Below are 23,049 nucleotides of genomic sequence, written 5' to 3'. Positions count from 1 at the left end.
ATTCTTCTCACTGATCACCAATGTAAGGGACATTCTTCCCACTGATCACCAATGTAAGGGACATTCTTCCCACTGATCACCAATGTAAGGGACATTCTTCCCACTGATCACCAATGTAAGGGACATTCTTCTCACTGATCACCAATGTAAGGAGCATTCTTCTCACTGATCACCAATGTAAGGGACATTCTTCCCACTGATCCCCAATGTAAGGGACATTCTTCCCACTGATCCCCAATGTAAGGGACATTCTTCCCACTGATCATCAATGTAAGGGGCATTCTTCCCACTGATCACCAATGTAAGGGACATTCTTCCCACTGATCACCAATGTAAGGGACATTCTTCTCACTGATCACCAATGTAAGGGACATTCTTCCCACTGATCACCAATGTAAGGAACATTCTTCCCACTGATCACCAATGTAAGGAACATTCTTCTCACTGATCACCAATGTAAGGAAAATTCTTCCCACTGATCACCAATGTAAGGAACATTCTTCCCCCCCCCCCGCTCTAAACCTTTTGATACACGTGGTTTCCTCGTGCTTTTGTAGGCTCGTCCAATCACCTGGTAAGTAGAACAGCCACGTCGTGGTGTAACGGGTGATCTTCGCTCTTCATGTTGATGTTCTTCTGCCATTTGCAGAAGCTTCGCAGAGAGTTGTCGGCGTGATGAGTGATCTTCAACTCCTCCTAAAAAACGAGGAAAACCTTCCGATATTATAGAGAGAGCGCCCGTCTATCATCACACCTTCCTCTCTATTGTAAACTTTTCCCCAAAAAAATACTTCTATTTCTTAGGCAGGCCATACACGGGCCCAATTCCGAAATAATTTTTGTTTTCAAAAACAGTAAAGTTAGCACAATTTCTTTGTATAATATGAAAGATAATGTTACGCCGAGTAAATAGATACCTAACATGTCACGCTTCAAAATTGCGCACACTCGTGGAATGGCGCCAAACTTCGCTACTTAAAAATCCCCATAGGCAACGCTTTAATTTTTTTGACTGGTTACCTGTTTTGAGTTACAGAGGGGGTCTAGGGCTAGAATTATTGCTCTCGCTCTAATGATCGCAGCGATACCTCACATCTGTGGTTTGAACACCGTTTTCATATGTGGGCTTCTGCGTGTGAGCACACGGGGGCAGGGGCACTTTAAAAAAAAAATGTATTGTAAATGTATTTATTTTGACACTTTAAAAAAAATAAAATAAAATTTTGATCACTTTTATTCCTATTACAAGTAGGGTTGTACCGATAATTTTTTTGAAGTACTCGCCGATACCGAATAACGATACTTTTTTTTAATGTCATGTGACAGTGGCTTTTTTTTTTATTTTACTTTTTTTTACAATTTTTTTTTTTTACAGTGATATTTTTATTTATCTATTTTTTATGGGGGGGGGCTAGTGGATTGTCAGTGTTTTTATTTTAATTTTTTATTATTATTTACATTTTATTTTTTAAATTATTTATCCCGAGAGGGACACGGAGCGGGACGCAAACACCGAGCAGGAACACGGAGGGAGAAGCAAACACCGAGGGGGACACGGAGCGGGACGCAAACACCGAGGGGGTCAAGGAGGGAGAAGCAAACACCGAGGGGGACACGGAGCGAGACGCAAACACCGAGGGGGACACAGGGGAGAAGCAAACACCGAGGGGGACACGGAGCGAGACGCAAACACCGAGGGGGACACGGAGGGAGAAGCAAACACTGAGGGGGACACGGGGGAGAAGCAAACACAGAGGGGAACACGGAGCGAGACGCAAACACCGAGGGGGACACGGGGAGAAGCAAACACCGAGGGGGACACGGAGGGAGAAGCAAACACCGAGGGGGACACGGGGGAGAAGGAAACACCGAGGGGAACACGGAGGGAGAAGCAAACACCGAGGGGGACACGGGGGAGAAGCAAACACAGAGGGGAACACGGAGCGAGACGCAAACACCGAGGGGGACACGGAGGGAGAAGCAAACACCGAGGGGGACACGGGGGAGAAGCAAACACCGAGGGGAACATGGAGCGAGACGCAAACACCGAGGGGGACACGGGGGAGAAGCAAACACCGAGGGGGACACGGGGGAGAAGCAAACACCGAGGGGACACGGGGGAGAAGCAAACACCGAGGGGAACACGGAGCGAGACGCAAAAATCCAGGGGGACACGGGGGAGAAGCAAACACAGAGGGGAACACGGAGCGAGACGCAAACACCAAGGGGGACAGGGTAGGGAGACGCAAACACTGAGGGGGACACGGAGGGAAAGAGATTGCAGCAAAACGGAGGGGGGCTGGAGGAGGACACGGGACAGTCAGCGGTGATCGTGTGTGGGGGAGTTACAAGCACCGATCACCGCTGATTTTAAAGCAGCTGAAATCCGCGGGGGGGGGGGGTGAAGAGAGAAGCGGAGAAATTACTTTTAAATCTATACAGCGGTGATCGGTGCTTGTAACTTCCCCACGCACTGATCACCGCTGACTGTAAAAAGTATCGGGTGAAGCATCGGGAGCATTTGCCCGAGTACAAGTACTCGGGCAAATGCTTGGTATCGGTCCCGATACCGATACTAGTATCGGTATTGGGACAACCCTAATTACAAGGAATGTAAACATCCCTTGTAATAGGGATATGACATGACAGGTCCTCTTTACAGTGAGATATGGGGGTGTGGGGGGGGGGTCAATAAGACCCCACAGCTCACCTCTAGGCTGGGAAGCCTAAAATAAATAATAAAAAAAAACGATCCTGGCTTCCCAGCTGTTTTTTTTTAATGCAGAGGCCAGGGGAGTGACGTCATAACATCGCGCCCGGCCTCCGATGGTCATAGAGACTCTGGCGGACCAGATCTCTATGGTCAAGAACCGGGGCCGGCGGATCCTGTCACTGACTCACCGATCGCACAGGTGAGTCGGTAGAAGCACCGAAGGGCAGCGGGAGGTGGGAGCGCCCCCTTTCGCCGTCCGTAAGAACGATTAAGCTGTGGAACAGCCACTATGATCGTTCTTATGGTGAAGGGAATCGCCGGCAGAATTGCCGATATCTGAATGATGCCTGTAGCTGCACCCATCATTCAGATATCACCGCACACGGCCCATGCCGGTAATTTACGGGCAGCGGTTGTTAAGTGGTTAATCATAAGACTGGATGTCTTGGCCAGGGCTGCTATTAGAAATCACGGGGGGCCCTTTCAGCCTACCTGGCATGGCCCCCTCCCCCCACCGAATATACTGTATCAAAACAGCATTTCCACTAAAAATACACTAAGATCATTATTAGCGGACAAAACATAACAGAGAACTTGTGTGAATTAGCCCTTCTTTTTTTTATATATTTTTTTACTATTTAAAAAAAAAAAATTATCATTTAAAAAAACAAAACATTTATTATTTTATTTTACAATTTTTAAAAATGATTTATTACCATTTTTTTTTTTTTTTTTACAATTTGTTATTTTTTTACATTATTTTAAATAGTTTTTAATATATATATATATTTTTTATAACACTGTCCCCGACTTACGAACGCCCGACTTACGAATCACTCCTTCTTACGGACCGGGTGCTGTGGGCACCCTCTGCCGTTCTGCGCGGAACATCTGCTGTTCTGCACATGCGCGACGGAGCCTCGGAAAATGTCGGAAATGTCCGTAATTGGCCGCGCATGCGCAGAACGGCATTCGACGGAACATCGAAAAACATCAGAAATGTTCGTAATTGCCGTTCTGCGCAGGCGCGGCCGACTTACAACCATTTCCAGATTACAAACAGGAGGAAAGTCCGTAACGGGTTCGTAACCCGGGGACCCCCTGTACTGGCTTTGGTGAGATATTAGTCACAAACGGACCCCTGACACCAATTCATGTTTGAGACAGGAATTGAGGACACAGATTATGCAACTCCTTTCTCTGTAGCCTCAGCTACATTGAAGACTCCTGTTCACTTATAAACTGAAGCATAGTAAACACAGTTATCAATGGACACAGGAGTGAGCTGTACCAATCACTCACTTTGTTCATTCAAAAAGACGTATTTACCGTCCCCTTGCTCCGCTCTCCATCCTGACATACGTCCTGTACACGCGGGAGGTGGTGGGCGGCACAGTGACATGGGGGCATACAGGGGAAATCAGAAGCAGGTAGAGCAGGGAGGGGATCGGAGCGGGGGAAGCAATTACAGTAACGATGCCCTGTGTCTGTGTCTCTCCCTGCAGCAGCTGAAATCTGGTGGGACGGCAAAACAAATTCCTTCAGCTGCTGCTGAAAGACACACAGAGCATGCTTCTGTAATTGACCCGATGCCCAGCCGCACCGATGCCCCCTGCTGCTGGGGCCCCCTTATGTGCCTGGGCCCCTTACAGGAGGACTGGTATTTTACCCCCCCTATCGTCAGCCCTGGTCTTGGCACCCCAAGGCCTGAACCACCAATATAAAAGATCTTTACAATACGATACTGGGCAAAGCAAGTATACACATTTCAAGGCATATACCCTTTTCAAGGGATACACCCTCTTCACCAGAGCTCTGATGAAGAGGCTATATCCTTAGGAACGCATTAGCATGCTTTCTTAGTGCAGTCTAGTGCGTTCCTATGGATATACCCTCTTCATCAGAGCTCTGGTGAAGAGGGTATATACCTAAACATGTGTTAGCATACTTGCTTTGTGCAGTATAGTATTGGAAAGGTCTTCTATATTGGTTGTTCAGGCCTTGGAGGTGCCAAGACCAGGGCTGATGATAGGGGCAGGCCACCAGTCCTCCTGTAAGGGGCCAGAGGTGTAACAGGCGCTCTCCGTCTGTTACCTGTAATGCGTTCCACGCTGGAACGCATTACGGCGACCGCGCGATGACGTCATCGCCCGGCGCCGCGTGCGTTCCACCGTGGAACGCGGAAGTGTGCCGCGGATCACCGCTGATTGCAAGGCACCTGCCTCTCACCTATAAAGAAAGCGGTGTGCAGATAGCACACCGTTCTATTATTGTCGGCCGTAGCCGGCTCGGCTACCGATCAATAGCTACCAGGAATCCTCACCCTGCAACCCATGCTCTCCTGGATGCCTGCCCTATGCTGAAGAGATTGTCGTTGCTGGGACACCCTACACTACGGAATCCCAGGCCTGCTACCAACCTACTGCAGCCATTCATCCCTACAAAACGGATAAGTAGCAATTGTTTCACTTGTAGTTCTACAGGAAGACCTGCTACATATAATTGCTTTTAAACATTTATTGTAATTACTCTGGCTTGCTAATTTTTTACATACTTCTTGGGATCGACTGGTGTGTCTTTAGCTGTCGCTGTAGAATATCTTAAAGGGATATACACTCTCAACTCAGCTCAGCTATACTTGCCTCTCCTACGCAAATATTACTTGCATACAATATTCTTAATTGTTACGTGCTTGACATAAGTTCTTACTTGTTAAAGGGCCAATGCCCTAAGTTACTGAACATGTTCGCTCTAACTTTTCTATGCTAAGGGTTGATGGTGATTCATGCCTACTCCCTTAGTGGCCTAATGCACTGCTGTATGTTTAGGTGATATGATGTAGAGAACCCCCAAACTCCTGTTCTCTGATTGGAGTGACGCCTGGGGTCCAATACTGATAATCACTTACATACAGTTGTGCATTGGAACGTCCTCCTGAATCTTATCTTTTTAACGCTAGGCTTTGTTCGCATGTTGTAATGCGTCCACCCAGGCCCGGATTTCCCACAAGGCCACAGTGGCATGGAGTCCCCCGACGCCCGGAACATACAGTTAAGGGCGGTAAGTTATGGGGGAATGCGCTCGCTCGTTAACAAGTGATTGCCGCGATGTTGTCAAAATCACTTGTAAAATATGTGCTCCCGTCCGTCCTCCCCTCTCCCCCCCACCCCACATACCTCTCTCTGCTGGCTCTGTCTTCGGGACTCCGTCTCCCCCCTGGCCACCGAGTCTGTTACCTGTCCCTGCTGCCGATGTACACAGTGAGAGGGGAGAGCTGTGCTCTTCCCATCTCAGCTGTGACAGGAGTTCTAGCACAGTGCTAGGACTCCTGTTTTGGAGGTGACAGGGTCAATAAAGAGAACATGTCACCTCCAATTGCTATCACACAGGAAATTGTTTTCTCCTGTGTGATAGCAAAAAAGTCAATTGAAAAAAAAATTGATAAAAAATAAATAATAAGAAATAATAATTAAATTAATAAAATAAAAAAGTAAAGAATAAGAAAAATAATAAGAAAATGATACAAAAATTAAAAAAAGTAAGCGACAAGCTACAAATAAATAAAAATAAAAAAAGTGATAAAAAAAGTAAAAAAACAAACAAAACATATTTGAACTAACCGTGCCGCACATTCTCTGTTAATTTGGGGGGGGGGGGTTCAGTTGGCGGGGAGGGGGTGCATTGTGGAACCTGGCCTTGGGGCGGCAGGGAGAGCAAATCCGGCCCTGCGTCCACCCCTAGTAGCTCAACGCATTCCTTTATGTGAGAGAGAGAGATGATGTAGAGAACCCCCAAACTCCTGTTTGTGTAGAGTGACGCCTGGGGCTCAGTACTGAAATCTCTCATAACATAGGCACATGCATTGAAATCCTTGCTATCCGCAGTTGTGGTTCACACCTGTTCACCAGTGCCGTTACACGGGGCCTTGCAAAGATCTTCTTCAGGTCTTGGAGGCGCCAAGAAATCCACTCTTAAGATTAATTAGTGCTTGTTTTGTGAGTAAATATATAGATTTCACCTATCTCAGGAGGGCTTTGGCACGGTTTTGATTGATCAACCAACCATCTTCTTAATCTACGAGCCTCTCGACTTCCAGTCAAGTTTCCTTGCTATGGCCTTTAATACTTGAGCGCTAATGTGGTGTGTGCTTTATATTATCCTACTGGTAGACTACTCTATGCTCCCTCGTGTTTACCTCCCTTTAGTCTCTTGTTCCATTGCCCTATTGGCTGATGCATGTCAATAGATGCCTTTCTGTGTTACCTCTTCATTCTCTAGCAGGATCAGGCGCACAATAACAATGTTTATCCGGTTTCCAATGCTTGCGTCGTGGAAGAGCCCAGCAACCTGCAAGAAAAGATCCGAAAGAGTAAAATGGAAAATTGGTTACAGTGTCTAAACAAATATAACCAATTACCCAACCCAAGCCTGCAGCACCGCTCCAGACCTTCTCCTTTCACCTGTCCACCAATAGACTGGGTGCCGACTCAAAAAAAACACACATCTTGGCTCACCATTGTAGAGAACAGACGAATAAGAGCCGCACTCTGATCTCCACTCTTCCAAGTATCAACAATATAGCTTTTTACCCCCCCTTGAGGAAGTCACATGACTGGTGACGAAACACATCGGAGCAGGGCTTGTGATGTCATCATGCTGGACCTGTAAGTGATGCTGTCCAGTAAGCCTAAGAGGTGATATTGGCTTGAGATGCTGTAAAAGCTCCTTAAGGGGCCAGTGCACCCATACGTGCTATATATCGTTGTGCACAGATTTTAGTGCACTTTTTATTGTGAGTAGTTTTCTTGTCTTTAAATAAATGTGGAAAGTTGTGAAACTTTAAACATGATGATGGCGGCACTCTGATCTCCACTCTTCCAAGTATAAACAATATAGCTTTTTTCCCCCACTTGAGGAAGTCACATGACTGGTGACGAAACACGTCAGAGCAGGGCTTGTGATGTCATCATGCTGGACCTGTAAGTGATGCTGTCCAGTAAGCCTCAGAGGTGATATTGGATTGAGAAGTTGCAAAACTCCTTAAGGGGCCAGTTCACCCATACATTCTATATATCGTTGTGCACAGATTTTAGTGCACTTTTTAATGTGAGTAGTTGAGTAGGTGGTTTTAATGTGAGCAGTTGAGTAGGTCATAATGCGAGACCATAAGTGACGCTGCCCAGTAACCCTTAGAGATGATATTGGCTTCAGAGGCTGTAAAAGCTCCTTAAGGGGCCAGTACACCCATACATGCTATATATTGTTGTGCACAGATTTTAGTGCACTTTTTATTGTGAGTAGTTTTAATGTGAGTAGTTGAGTAGGTAGTTTTAATTTGAGTAGGTCATCATGCCAGACCAGAAGTGACTCTGTCCAGTAGCCCTAAGAGGTGATATTGGCTTGAGAGGCTGTAAAAGCTCCTTAAGGGGCCAGTGCACCCATACATGATATATATTGTTGTGCACAGATTTTAGTGCACTTTTTATTGTGAGTAGTTTTATTGTGAGTAGTTGAGTGGGTCATCCTGCCAGACCAGAAGTGACTCTGTCCAGTAACCCTAAGACGTTATATTGGCTTGAGAGGCTGTGAAGCTCCTTAAGGGGCCAGTACATCAATACATGCTATACATCGTTGTGCACAGATTTTAGTACACTTTTTATTGTGAGTGGTTGAGTAGGTAGTTTTAATGTGAGTAGTTGAGTAGGTCATCATGCCAGACCAGAAGTGACGCTGTCCAGTAACCCTAAGAGGTGATATTGGCTTGAGATGCTGTAAAAGCTCCTTAAGGGGCCAGTGCACCCATACATGCTAGATTGTGCATACATTTTGGTGCACTTTTTATTGTGAGTAGTTTTAATATGAGTAGTTGAGTAGGTAGTTTTATTTTGAGTAGTTGAGTAGGTCATCATGCCAGACCATTAGTGACGCTGTCCAGTAACCCTAAGAGGTGATATTGGCTTGAGAGGCTGTAAAAGCTCCTTAAGGGGCCAGTGCACCCTTACATGCTATATATCGTTGTGCACAGATTTTAGTGCACTTTTTATTGTGAGTAGTTTTAATATGAGTAGTTGAGAAGGTAGTTTTAATGTAAGTAGTTGAGAAGGTCATCATGCTAGACCAGAAGTGACTCTGTCCAGTAACCCTAAGAGGTGCTATTGGCTTGAGAGGCTGTGAAACTCCTTAAGGAGCCAGTGCACCCATACATGCTATATATTGTTGTGCACAGATTTTAGTGTACTTTTTAATGTGAGTAGTTGAGTAGGTCATCATGCCAGACCAGAAGTGACCCTAATGCCCTAATCCCTAAGGCTTGAGAGGCTGTGAAGCTCCTTAAGAGGCCAGTGCACCCTTACATGCTATATATCGTCGTGCACAGATTTTAGTGCACTTTTTATTGTGAGTAGTTTTCTTGTCTTTTAATAAATGTGGAAAGTTATGACATTTTAAACATGATGATGGCCTCTCTTGGTCCTTTTATGAGTATAATTGTGAGTGGAGAAATCCATCCTGGTGTTTTGGATAAGAAAGTTTGGAGAATCTTACTGTTTTACTTTTGGGAGCTTTACACTACTTTACAGTATTTGCAACTAATATTTGGAGGCGTCGCCACTACTCACAAACCGCAATTATTATGTATTGTCAGTTTGTTTTGTATTGATGTAGGAGAGTTGATTGTTACACACGTATTGGATTTATTCACTGTTTACCTTGGGGTGGGAACACATATCAATGCTTGGCAGCACCTACACAATTTTTAATTAAATTCACTTAATAAGTAGGAATAGTAGCGCGGTGGACTTTGCCGTCTTATTCAATATAGCTGCAATCATGGTGTCTCCATCCAAAAGAAACCGCCACCACCTTAACGCGTTTTACCACAAATCGCTTGATTGGAGATCAGAGTGTGGCTTTTTTTAAATATATATTCCATTACCCAGACCACTTTAACCACTTGCCCACTATGCTATAGCCAAATAAAGGCTACAGCGTGGTCAGCCAGTTCTGGGAGGGCGTCATATGATGTGCTCCCCCACTGTGGCATGGGGGTGGCTCGCTCTGTGATCGCTGTATCCTTTGGACACAGCTGATCACAGATCAGGGTAAAGGGCCAGTTATAGCAGTCCTTTACCAAGTGATCAGCTGTGTCCAATCACAGCTGATCACGATTTAAATACAAGCCGGTTATCAGCATTCCTTTCCTCATGCTGATGGCGTAAGGAGAGGAGAGCCAGTAACCGGCTTGTGTGAAGAAGGGGGCATCTACACTGATAATCAGTGCACTTATAATCAGTGTCCAGATTATCAGTGCAACCCTAACAGTGCCGCCAATGAGTGCCCACCAGTGATGCCTATCGGTGCCGACCAATGCTGCCAATCAGTGCCATCCAGGGCTGCTAGTCAGTGTCAATCAGTGCTGCCAATCAGTGCCCACCAGTGCTGCTTATCAGTGCCGACCAATGCTGCCAATCAGTGCCCACCAGCGCTGCTTGTCAGTGCAAATCAGTGGCATTCAGTGCCTCATCATTAGTGCCACCTATCAGGGCCCACTAGTGCCGCCAATCGGTGCCCATCAGTGCTGCCCACCAGTGCCCATTAGTGCCCACCAGTGCTGCTAATCAGTGGCAATCAGTGGCATTCAATGCCTCATCATTAGTGCCACCTATCAGTGCCCACTTGTGCCGCCAATCAGTGCCCATTAGTGCTGCCCACCAGTGCCCATTAGTGCCCACCAGTGCTGCTAATCAGTGCCAATCAGTGGCATTCAGTGCCTATTCATCAGTGCCACCTATCAGTGCCCACCAGTGCCCATTAGTGCTGCTTTTCAGTGCAGCCTCATCAGTACCTCCTCATCAGTGCCCACCAGTGCCACCTCATCAGTGTAGCCTTTCAGTGCCCATCAATGGCACCTCATGAGTACCCATTAGTGCAGACTATCAGCGCACATTAGTGAAGGAGAAAAATTACCTGTTTGCAACATTTTATAAAAAAAAAGATGAGAAATGTTTTTTTTTGCTTATTTGGCATAAAAAAAACTGTGGTGGTTAAATACCACCAAAAGAAAGCTCTATTTGTTTAAAAAAAAAAAAAAATGATAAAAATGTCATATGTGTACAGTGTTGCATGACCGCGCAATTGTCATTCAAAGTGTGACAGCGCTGAAAGCTGAAAATTGGCCTGGGCAGGAAGAGGGTAAAAGTGCCCAGTAGGCAAGTGGTTAACTATCCTCGAATCGCCCACCTTTGTGGTGACACCCCACTTACATTGATATCAGAAACCTAGAACCTTTTTATAATTTATATTATATTATATTTTATTATACATTATTACCAAACCAGGTTTTCTTATCCTCACCATGTTCATGACAGTCAACACGTAGTTTTCCACGTCGTCACTTCCATGATATTCCACCATCTTGGGATCGGCAACCACCAAAGTCTCCACCCATTTTTCTTTGCTGATGGAACGGCGGGATTTTGGGCGCTCTCCTCTGTGTTGTTTTTCTGATTGCTCCCAGCGTTCCCTTCTTTTTTCCCATTTATCGTACGAGTCTGGATTCTCTGAGTGAAGAAGAGATTAGAGATGTTACCAAAAAAGCCTTCTTAGATCTGAGGCACTGGATTCAGATCTTTGGGGGTTCTGTCCTGCAAACACTGCCCGCCTGAGGGGGGCCCATTCACATTGGTCAGTTATCTATGGGTTTTAGGGCTGGTTTGATCTACGGTGGATCCAGGGCAGCCATCAGGGGGGTACAGGCAGTACACCTGTAAGGGGCCCAGAGGTTCCCAGTGGCCCGGATGGCAACCCCCTTTAAAAAAAAAAAAAAAAGAACATTTTTATTTTTTATTTTTTTAGGGGTCCGGAGGCCCCCAGGGCCCCGGACGGCAACCCCCCCCCCCTTTTTTTTATTTATTTTTTATAAAAAAAAATTTTAATATATTTTTTATTTTTATTTTTTATATATATATATATTATTATTATTATCATTAAAGGGCCCAGAGGTCTCCAGGGCCCCCCGTATGGCAACCCCCCCTTTTTTTTTTAATAAAAAAAATAAAATTTATATATATATATATATATATATTTTTTTTTATTAAAGGGCTCAGAGGTCCCCAGGGCCCTATGTGGCAACCCCCCCCCCTTTTTTTTATAAATGTTTATTTTTTTATTTTTGCTTATTTTTTATTCTTTATTAAAAGGCCCAGAGGTCCCCAGGGCCCCGGATGGCAACCTCCCTTTTTTTATGTTTATTTTTTTTTATTCTTTTTATTAAAGGGCCCAGAGGTTTATTTTTTCTTTTTATTAAAGGGCCCAGAGGTCCCCAGGCTACCCCCCCTTTTTTATATATATATATATTTTTCTTTATTTCTTCTTTTTTTTTTTTAAAAAAAGGCCCCCCCCCCCACTTGTCAATTTGCGTCAGCCCCCCCGGCTTCTCAATTTCAGGCGGCACCCCCCCCCCCCGGGTTCTCTGCTCCAGGGGGCCCATGCCTTAAGCTGTGTAAGGGGCCCCCAAATTCCAGATGGCGGCCGTGGGTGGATCAACGGTGGAGGGTTTTTCAAGGGGGGGCATTTGGCAGGCAGTGAGGAAGCAATAGGTTGACTCCTCACCATCTGTTTCGACCCCTAAAAAAAAAAAACACCGCCGTGACGCAACCACATGCATTACCTCGCAGTTGTGACATGGCCCCATTAAGATGAATGGGTCACGTTCGGTGGGAAGGACCAAGGGACCAAGGGCGATAATTTTTGAAAACAAATGCAGACACCACATCTTAAAATTGGCAAAATACATTTCAATACATTTTTGTTTTTGGGGGTTTAACCACTACATTACCGAGCCTATTTCTGAGATTTGGTGTTTACATGTTAAAAACTGTTTATTTTTTTTTATTTATTTTTTAAGCTGAGCCACTTGTTTTCTGTTTTCAATATTGTAAAACTTAATAAAAAATATTGAAACTAAAAACTGTTTTTTTGCCAGAAAATTACTTAGCACCCCCAAACAATATATATATATATATATATTTTTTTTCTAACACCCTAGAGAATAAAGTGGCGGTTGTTGCAATACTTTCTGTCACACCGTATTTGCGCAGCGCTCTTACAAGCGCACTTTTTTGGGGAAAAAAATACACAAAAAAATAAGACACCAGTAAAGTTAACCCAATTTTTTTATATTGTGAAAGATAATGTTACGCCGAGTAAATTGATACCCAACATGTCACGCTTCAAAATTGCGCCCTCTCGTGGAATGGCGACAAACTTTTTACCCTTTAAAATCTCCATAGGGCGATATTTAACTACTTGCCGACCGCCCACCGTCCTTTTACGGCGGCAAGTCGGTTCCCCTGCGCGAGAGCCCGTAGTATAACGTCGGCTCTCGCGCAGGCCACTAGGGGCGCGCGCGTGCCGCTGGCCATTACTGGTAAAAAAAAAAAATATTAATAAAAATGCCATAAAAATACCCCCAATTTTGTAAACGCTATAACTTTTGGGCAAACCAATCAATAAACGCTTATTGCTATTTTTTTAAACGAAAAATATGTAGAAGAATACGTATCGGCCTAAACCGAGGAAAATAAATGTTTTTTTATATATTTTTGGGGGATATTTATTATAGAAAAAAGTAAAACTCAGTGGACGGGAAGCGCATGCGCTGGAGAAATAATCAAAGAAAAAAGTAAGGAGGTTTTAACAGGCAGGGGCCCCCTATTGGACGGGGCCCATGGGCTTGAGCCCAGTCAAGCCCAATGGTAAGTCCAGGCCCTGCCCGTCACACACCATTCCTATTACAAGGGATGTTTACATTCCTTGTAATAGGAATAAAAGTGATAAAAATAATGTAAAAAAAAGTGTAAAAAAAATTAAGTAAAAGAAAAAACGCCCCTGTCCCCGGTAGCTCGCGCTCAGAAGCGAACTTGCACATAAGTCCCGCCCACATATGTAAACGCCGTTCAAACCACACATGTGAGGTGTCGCCGCGTGCGTTAGAGCGTGAGCAACAATTCTAGCACTAGACCTCCCCTGTAACTCTAAACTGGTAACCTGTAAAAAAAAATTAAAGAGTCGCCTATGGAGATTTTTAAGTACTGAAGATTGGCGCCATTCCACGAGTGTGCGCAATTATAAAGCGTGACATGTTGGGTATCTATTTACTCGGCGTAACATCATCTTTCACATTATATAAAAAAAAATTGGGCTAACTTTACTGTTTTGTTTTTTTGTTTTGTTATTTTTTATTTCCCCCAAAAAAAGGCGTTTGAAAAATTATTGCGCAAATACCGCGCAAGATAAAAAATTGCAACGACCGCCATTTAATGCCCTAAGGTGTCTGCTAAAAAGAAAAACTTATATCAAATGCTTGGGGGGTTCTGAGTAATTTTCTAGCAAAAAAAATGATGATTTTTACATGAAGGGGAGAAGTGCCAGAATAGGCCCCGGTATGGAAGTGGTTAACCATCATATTAAATGAATATGTCATATTAATGAGACAATAAAAATGGTTATTTATTATACAAAAAAATATATATATATAAATAAATCCCTAATAATTATTCCTTCTCATTAGAACTAACTTAGGCCCAGATTCTCGTAGATCGGCGTATCCTTGTGCGGGCGTAACGTAACCGATTTACGTTACGCCTCCGCAACTTAGACGGGCAAGTGCAGTATTCTCAAAGCACTTGCTCCGTAAGCTGCGGCGGCGTAGCGTAAATCGGCCAGCGTAAGCCCGCCTAATTCAAATGTGGGACAGGGGGGCGTGTTAATGTTCTGTGACCCGACGGGATTGAAGTTTTTCACGAAGGGCGCATGCGCCGTCCGTGGAAATCTCCCAGTGTGCATTGCTCCTAATACGCCGCAAGGACGTATTGGTTTTGACGTGAACGGAAATTACGTCCAGCCCCATTCACGGACGACTTACGCAAACGACGTAAAATTTTCAAATTTCGGCGCAGGGGAACGACGGCCATACTTAACATTGGTACGCCGCACTTAGGCCACCATATAGCAGGGGTAACTATACGCCGGGAAAAGCCTAACTTAAACGGCGTAAATGTACTGCGCCGGGCGTACGTTCGTGAATTTGCGTATCTAGCTGATCTACTACATATCAGAAGACAACCCTATTATTCCAGCTTCTCACGGTGAACCACCACCAAAGACACCTGCTGCGGCACATAGGGAGTGTAGAAGGGGGATAATAAACTTCAAAGGCTTGTGACAAGCTTTGACTTGATGGCTCTCATTTCCCAGTGTTCTTTTTTTTTTCTGCGGAAACACCAGGGCAACTACCATATATCATGGGGCCCCCTTACACAGCTTTAGGCAGGGCCCCCCCTGGAGCAGAGATTTGTGGGGGGCCCTCCTCTCTCCTAGGGGAGGGGGGGGGGTGTTAGTGCTTATGAACAAAACAAAGTCAAGTCTTCTCTTTTCTCTCCTGCTGCGAGTTGCTAAAGTCAGGACGAGTTTCTAAAGGTGGGGGGGGGGGGTCGGAAGAATAAAAAAATAAAATAAAAACGGGGCGGAGGGGCGGCCCCTGCCGCGAGTTGCTAAAGGTGGGGGGTCATAGGGAGGAATTGTGTCCCATCATTGGTGTCTTCGTCACATTGGGAGGAATTGTGCCCCATTGTTCTTCGTCACATTGGGAGGAATTGTGTCCCATTGTTCTTCGTCACATTGGGAGGAATTGTGTCCCATCGTTCTTCATCACATTGGGAGAAATTGTGTCCCATCGTTCTTCGTCACATTGGGAGGAATTGTGTCCCATTGTTCTTCGTCACATTGGAAGGAATTGTGTCCCATCATTGGTGTCTTTGTCACATTGGGAGGAATTGTGTCCCATTGTTCTTCGTCGCATTGGGAGGAATTGTGTCCCATTGTTCTTCGTCACATTGGGAGGAATTGTGTCCCATTGTTCTTCGTCACATTGGGAGGAATTGTGTCCCATCATTGGTGTCTTCGTCACATTGGGAGGAATTGTGTCCCATTGTTCTTCGTCACATTGGGAGGAATTGTGTCCCATTGTTCTTCGTCACATTGGGAGGAATTGTGTCCCATCATTGGTGTCTTCGTCACATTGGGAGGAATTGTGTCCCCATGTTCTTCGTCACATTGGGAGGAATTGTGTCCCATTGTTCTTCGTCACATTGGGAGGAATTGTGTCCCATTGTTCTTCGTCACATTGGGAGGAATTGTGTCCCATCATTGGTGTCTTCGTCACATTGGGAGGAATTGTGTCCCATTGTTCTTCGTCACATTGGGAGGAATTGTGTCCCATTGTTCTTCGTCACATTGGGAGGAATTGTGTCCCATTGTTCTTCGTCACATTGGGAGGAATTGTGTCCCATTGTTCTTCGTCACATTGGGAGGAATTGTGTCCCATTGTTCTTCGTCACATTGGGAGGAATTGTGTCCCATCATTGGTGTCTTCGTCACATTGGGAGGAATTGTGTCCCATTGTTCTTCGTCACATTGGGAGGAATTGTGTCCCATTGTTCTTCGTCACATTGGGAGGAATTGTGTCCCATTGTTCTTCGTCACATTGGGAGGAATTGTGTCCCCATGTTCTTCGTCACATTGGGAGGAATTGTGTCCCATTGTTCTTCGTCACATTGGGAGGAATTGTGTCCCATTGTTCTTCGTCACATTGGGAGGAATTGTGTCCCATCATTGGTGTCTTCGTCACATTGGGAGGAATTGTGTCCCTTTGTTCTTCGTCACATTGGGAGGAATTGTGTCCCATCATTGGTGTCTTCGACACATTGGGAGGAATTGTGTCCCATTGTTCTTCGTCACATTGGGAGGAATTGTGTCCCATTGTTCTTCGTCACATTGTTGGTATCAGTGTCTGAAAATAGTGCCCCAAGGGGCCGGATCAAAGCAAGCAAAGGCCCCCCCCCCACAGTTTGGAGACCACTGTCCTATAGTAACCATTCAGATTTTGATCTAAATCAAAAGAATCCTGAAATCTGATTGGCTGCCATAGATAACAACACTTTGCATACCATGGCTGCTCTGTAGGAAATAGCTGAACATTTAAATTAACACGGCGAGGAGATTTCCCGGATTATCTCTATAGGGAAGCGTCTTCTCCAGCGATCTCTATAAATATAAGTCACATTAAAGCACCCACATCCGATCCGACTTCCCACGTGCGTCCCTTCCGGCGAGGAGCGCTTTATATATCAATGGGAACCGCCACATCCGATCCGACTTCCCATGTGCGTCCCTTCCGGCGAGGAGCGCTTTATATATCAATGGGAACCGCCACATCCGATCCGACTTCCCATGTGCGTCCCTTTCCGGCGAGGAGCGCTTTATATATCAATGGGAACCGCCACATCCGATCCGACTTCCCATGTGCGTCCCTTCCGGCGAGGAGCGCTTTATATATCAATGGGAACCGCCACATCCTTCTGTTCTTCAAAGATGGAACTCTGCCAGATACTGAGCGATTATATATAATATATCCTCTATGAGAAGAACGCTCTGCGTCACGTCCCTTCGGAATTACGGCTGAAGAATCGCATGAGAACGTCAAACACATAAACTGCACTTTATAATACGACGTCCTGCGTGCAGGGCCGCCATCAGGGGGGTACAGGCATTACACCTGTAAGGGCCCTTCAAGTTTTTTTATTTAATTTTTTATTGTTATAATTTTTTTGCATTACACCTGTAAGGGGCCCGATGGTCTCCATGGCCCCTTACAGGCCCGGCTGGTCCCCCTCCCGTTTTTTTTTAAATCATTTTTTTGAATTACACCTGTAAGGGGCCCGATGGTCCCCAGGGCCCCTTACAGGCCCGGCTGGCCCCCCTCCCATTTTTTTTTTATAATTTTTTTGCATTACACCTGTAAGGGGCCCGCTGGTCTCCATGGTCCCTTACAGGCTCGGCTGGCCCCCCTTCCGTTTTTTTTTTATATTTTTTTTGCATTACACCTGTAAGGGGCCCGATGGTCTCCATGGCCCCTTACAGGCCCGGCTGGCCCCCCTCAGGTTTTTTTTAATAATTTTTTTGCATTACACCTGTAAGGGGCCCGATGGTCCCCATGGCCCCTTACAGGCCCTTCTGGCCCCCCTCCCATTTTTTTATTTTTTTAAATTAATTATTTATTTTTATTGCATTACACCTGTAAGGGGCCTGATGGTCCCCAGGCCCCCCGCTTATTATCTTGCTTCAGGAGAGAAGAAATTACACTTTTTTTTTCGTCATCCCCCCCCCCCCCCCCGGTTCTCTGCTTCAGGGGGGCCCCAAAAATTTATGATGGCTGCCCTGCCTGCGTGACAAAGATCTGATTGGTCACCTTGTATCAAATCATCTCAGGAAGACGGAAATGTTACTATATTGTCAAAAGTATTGGGACGCCTGCCTACACCAACAATATCCTTTTATGTGATACCCCCCCGAGGGCAAACAGCTTGGAATTGTCACTGCGCAATATGCAGTATGAAAGGGTCTTTTATCAAATTCAGATTTAAAGCGGAGTTCCGGCCACAATTTCACTTTTTAAATATAAATACCCCTGTAATACACAAGCTTAATGTATTCTAGTAAAGTTAGTAAAGTTAGTCTGTAAACTAAGGTCCGTTTTGTTAGGTTGTTACAGCATTTAGACACTTTATAAAATAGAAATTGACTGGGGCCATCTTAAGTGTGGGCATCATGAATGAATGAATGAATGAATGAATGAATGAAAAACTTATAAAGCGCGGCGCATGCGAACTGAATCGCTTCTGGGCGCTAGTTGTTCGTGTCTCATGACATCAAAAGAGCAGGGTTTTGATCTGTCTTCTGAAAGTCAGGTGGTTTTCCTCCAACCGAATGCTGGTTGGTAAAGCATTCCATAGTCTAGGACCTTGAAAAGCAAACCTTCTTTCTCCTTTGGACTTGTATTTGGTTTTTGGTACCTTGACCAGATTTTGGTCGGTGGATCGCAGAACGCGATTCGAATTGTGAGGTTCTATCTTGTCGCAAAGATATTGCGGAGCCTTCCCATGGATGCACTTATGTGTCAGGCAGAGTGCTTTAAATACAATTCTGGGCCATATTCTGAGTAAAGTTACGATGGAGTAACTCAGGATACTCCATCGTAACTCCCTTTTTTGACCCGTGTATCTATGCTCCTGATTCTCAGAATCAGTTTTGCATAGATACACTTAAGATCCGCCATCTGTAAGTCACTTACACTGGCGGATCTTAAATGCAATGACGCCGGCCGCCGCTAGATGGCATTTAAGTGAAGGAGTCATTTGCGTATGCAAATGATCCTTCTACGCCGATTCACGAACGAGTTCGCGTCGCGTAACCGTCGCTAACGTCGTTTGCGTAAGCGGAAACTTACCCCTGCTATATGAGGGGTAAGTTTCCGCAAGTCTCGCGTAGGCCATGTTACGGATGGCGTCGGGTCCCCGTCGTGTTTTTTCGTCGTATACGTCGTTTACGTAAGTCGTTCTTGAATACGACTTTACGTCAATGACGCACACGTCGGCGTCATTGACGTTTTCCGCCGAGAACTGGAGCATGCGCACTGGGCTTTTTGCAGCCCGGCGCATGCCCAGTTCTTTTGTATCGGGGGCGCGCTTCATTTGAATAGAAGCCGCCCCCTTGGAGATCCGCCAGGCTACGCCGGGACACTTACACTCCGCTGTCCCAACTTATGGAGCAAGTGGTTGGGGAATACAACACCTGCTCCAGTAAGTTGGGACAGCGGAGTGTAAGTGCCCTAAGCGAAGCTGGCGGAGAGATACTCAGAATATGGCCCTCTGTCTTTTACTGGCAACCAGTGAAGGGTTCTCAACGAAGGTGAGATTGATTCCCATTTTTTTTTCCCAGTCACAAGTCTGGCGGCCGTATTCTGAACGACTTGCAGACGGGAGATTTGGTACTTTGGGAGTCCGAGGTAAAGGGCATTTGCATAGTCCAGTCTGGAATTCACGATTGTTCCCACCACGACTGCTACGTCTTCTTTGGGGATAAATGGAATAAGTCTGCGTAGTAGGCGCAACAGATGGTGCGCTCCGCTGACTACTGACCCTATTTGTGCGTCCATTGTCATGAAGGTGTCGAAGATGACCCCGAGACTTTTGACTTTGGAGCTAGGGGTGATGATTTGGCCCAGAATGGGCGGCGGTGTCCAGGTTGTTGCCAGTTGACTCTTTCGGCTGGCGTGAAACATAAGGAGTTCTGTTTTTGAACTGTTGAGTTTAAGATAACTCTTAGTCATCCAGTTTTCTATCAAAGAGAGACATTTCTCTAAACTGGGATGCTGATCCTTTTTGTTGCAGATGCGAAAATACAGTTGCGTATCGTCTGCATAAGAGTGATAGAGTAGTTCTTGGCTACTGATGATATCAAAGAGAGGGCGAAGATAGATGTTGAACAGTACCGGTGACAGGGGGGATCCTTGGGGGACTCCACATGACACCGTGCGCTTTTCCGACGTGAAAGAACCCAATTTAACTGTTTGTGATCGGTTTTCAAGAAAGGAAGAAAACCATGGTAAATCACCTTCTGCGACTCTGGCTACCTCAGCCAGTCGCATCAGTAACAGTTTGTGGTCTACCGTGTCAAAGGCTGCGCTTAGGTCCAGCAGAACCAGGAGACAAGATTCTCCTTCGTCTGCGGCCTCGAGGGCATCGTCCCATATTTTGAGTAAGGCCGTTTCTGTTCCGTGTCCAGGACGGAAGCCTGATTGTAATGGATCCAGTAGATTGTGGGTATCCAGATGCTGTTGCAGCTGTTGTACCACTACTTTCTCCATTATCTTGGAGAGAACATTTAGGCCTGTTATGGGGCGGCGGTGAGTTGGGTCCTTGGGATCCAGGTTAGGTTTTTTCAAGATGGGCTGGATTGTGCCCTCTTTCAACAGGGATGGCACTGTGCCTTCCTTAAATGACTGGTTTATAAGCTGTGTGATGGGTGGTGCCAGGATGTCGGCACATTCCTTCAGCAGTTTGGTGGGTATGATATCATTGGGCGATGTGCTGTTCCGCAAAGCACCAATGATATTTTTTGTGGTATCGATGGAGATCGGTTCCAGAGTGAACTTTGTTGATTGTAGAGCGTTTCTGTGGGTGTTTTGTGGTTGATTGACGGTGGGGTTGAGGGGGGTATTGTTTTGCATGATGCTTTCCCGGATTCTTTCAATTTTGTTGATGAAGAAATCCGATAGTTCATTACAGAACTCTTGGGTGTCTGAGTTGGGGACTTCAAGACATCCTGGATTCATGGTCTGGGTGACCATCTTGAAGAGTTTGCGGGGGCGGTTTAGGGCGCTGTTAATCGCCATAGAAAAATGATGTTTCTTGGCTTTGAAGATTTCTTTATGATATCGTGTTGTTATTGCCTTGTAGATGATGAGGTTATCCTCTGCAGGGCTTCTTTTCCAGGCGGCTTCCGCCCTTCTGCGCTCTTGCTTCAGAAGCGACAGCTGGTTGTTGAACCAGCCAGACTTTCTTTTTCGGATGCAGGCTTTGCGTTTCGGTGCTACTAAATCGGCTGACTGTAGCAGGGCTGCGTTTATGGCATCCAGTGTATCTGCGGCTGTTTGATGTGGATGGATTGTTTTGATTCGGTTTCCCAAGGTAGATTTGAAGAGTTCCGAATGGAGCTTCTTCTGAGATCTAGCCCAGTGTATTGTTACCGGCTTGGGTGCTTTTATCACTGGGGGAATTTTGGAGATTATGAAATTAATTGCATGGTGGTCTGTCCATGGCAATGGTTCATTTTCTAAAATGCTTATTTTCAGATTTTGTCTGAAAATTAGGTCGAGCGTGTGACCTGAAGCATGCGTGGGACCGCATATAAGTTGCTGTAGTCCTAATCCTTCCAGGTGATCGATGCAGGCGTCCGCAATGGGATCCTGTGCGGAGTTGGCCCACAGATTAAAGTCCCCGAGCAGCAAAAGGTGTTTGCTGTTAAGGGTATAAGTGGATATAAACTCCGTTAATGATGGCAAAAACTGCGATTTTGGCCCAGGTGGCCTATAGCAGAGGAGAATGTGAACAGTCTCCTGGGGGGAAGTTTGAAGTTGAAGAGTAAGGGTTTCCATGAATGGAAGAGGATTTTGAAGGGCTGGCTTAGTGATTGTAATGCGATTCTTGTGGATCACCGCCAGGCCTCCTCCTCTTTGCCCTATTCTGTTTTCCGTTATAATGCAATAGTTTTCTGGCACCAATTCTCCGAGAATGGTGTTGCAGTCGTCTGAGAGCCAGCTTTCTGTAATAAAGAGGCAGTCTAGATCGTTGTGTAGTAAGAAATCGTGGATTTCTAATCTGTGTTTTACTGCCGATCTTGTGTTGATCAAAGCACATGATATGTGCTTGAGCTGGGTTAAATAGTTAAAATTTTTGATGGTCGATCGTCGATCGAATCTCAAAAGTTGCTCTATTTTTAAGGCCTTTTTGGTGACGGCTGGTAATGCTGTTGCGAATTGTCTCAGACCCCGAATAGAGTCCGCAGAGTATCGCAGATTAGCCATTGTCGCCAGTCACATTGTCGTCAGTCTTTCCTAATTGCGGCGGCCGCGAATGAGGCCTGGTCTGGCGCGGATGCGGGAAGAGCCGCGAGACGCCGGACGTGATGGGTGGAAGACTGTCCAAGTGAGCCGTCACTCGTTGAGTCTTCTCTCCCTGATTGGTCCAGAGGAAGGCGAAAAACCCCAAGCGTGCTGTGCCAATCTGCAGCGAAGACTGTATGAATCATGAAGCCAGACTGTATGACTTCCTGGATTTCAGCCTTGCAGATCTAGCACATGCTCAGTGCTGCACAAGCAGTGTCAGATCAGGTTTCAGCACCTGTGCTGTCCAAGTCACATGATTCTTTGAGACTGGGGAGTGCACAGACTCCTGGAAAGTTACACCCACTACATTCCCAGGAGTCTGTGCGGTGAAGCTTAAGCACCTAGGTGCAGGAAGTGGGAAGATTAACTATTCTACCTAGCAACAACACTTTGAAGGCATCTAAAAAAAATATTTTTTTTCGTAAAGGACTAATGACATTTTTTTAAAACTACTGATGTAATGTTATATTTATGGGTGGAACTCCACTTTAAAGGGGTTGTAAAGGATTTTTTTTTCCTAAATATCTTCCTTTCCCTTAGTGCAGTACTCCTTCACTTACCTCATCCTTCCATTTTGCTGTTAAATGTCCTTATTTCTTCTGAGAAATCCTCAGTTCCTGTTCTTCTGTCTGTAACTCCACACAGTAATGCGAGGCTTTCTCCCTGGTGTGGAGAAAGCCTCTTGAGGGGGGAGGGGGCGAGCAGGAGAGTCAGGACGCTCTCTACTTTGCAGATAGAGAAAGGAGCTGTGTGTTAGTGGGCGTCCTGACTC

General features: G+C 45.6%; 2 protein-coding genes across 13 annotated transcripts in view; both read right to left on the bottom strand.

Moving 5' to 3' along the window:
• The window catches only part of KIF23 (kinesin family member 23), a 912,882-nt gene that overhangs the window by 444,214 nt on the left and 445,619 nt on the right, over positions 1 to 23,049 (bottom strand). The window lies entirely within an intron of this gene.
• The window catches only part of ADAMTS7 (ADAM metallopeptidase with thrombospondin type 1 motif 7), a 228,485-nt gene that overhangs the window by 149,495 nt on the left and 55,941 nt on the right, over positions 1 to 23,049 (bottom strand). Inside the window, exons 4-6 of the mRNA XM_040342211.1 lie at positions 11,066 to 11,271; positions 6,977 to 7,060; positions 572 to 696 (exon numbers count right to left, since the gene is read on the bottom strand). Coding sequence (XP_040198145.1) covers positions 572 to 696; positions 6,977 to 7,060; positions 11,066 to 11,271 — 415 coding nt within the window. The remainder of the gene's footprint in view (positions 1 to 571; positions 697 to 6,976; positions 7,061 to 11,065; positions 11,272 to 23,049) is intronic.

Source organism: Rana temporaria, chromosome 3 (genome assembly GCF_905171775.1).
Source record: "Rana temporaria chromosome 3, aRanTem1.1, whole genome shotgun sequence".
Taxonomy (NCBI): Eukaryota; Metazoa; Chordata; class Amphibia; order Anura; family Ranidae; genus Rana; species Rana temporaria.
The sequence above is the reverse complement of the archived record's forward strand: the minus strand, read 5'-3'. Positions and strand labels throughout refer to the sequence as shown.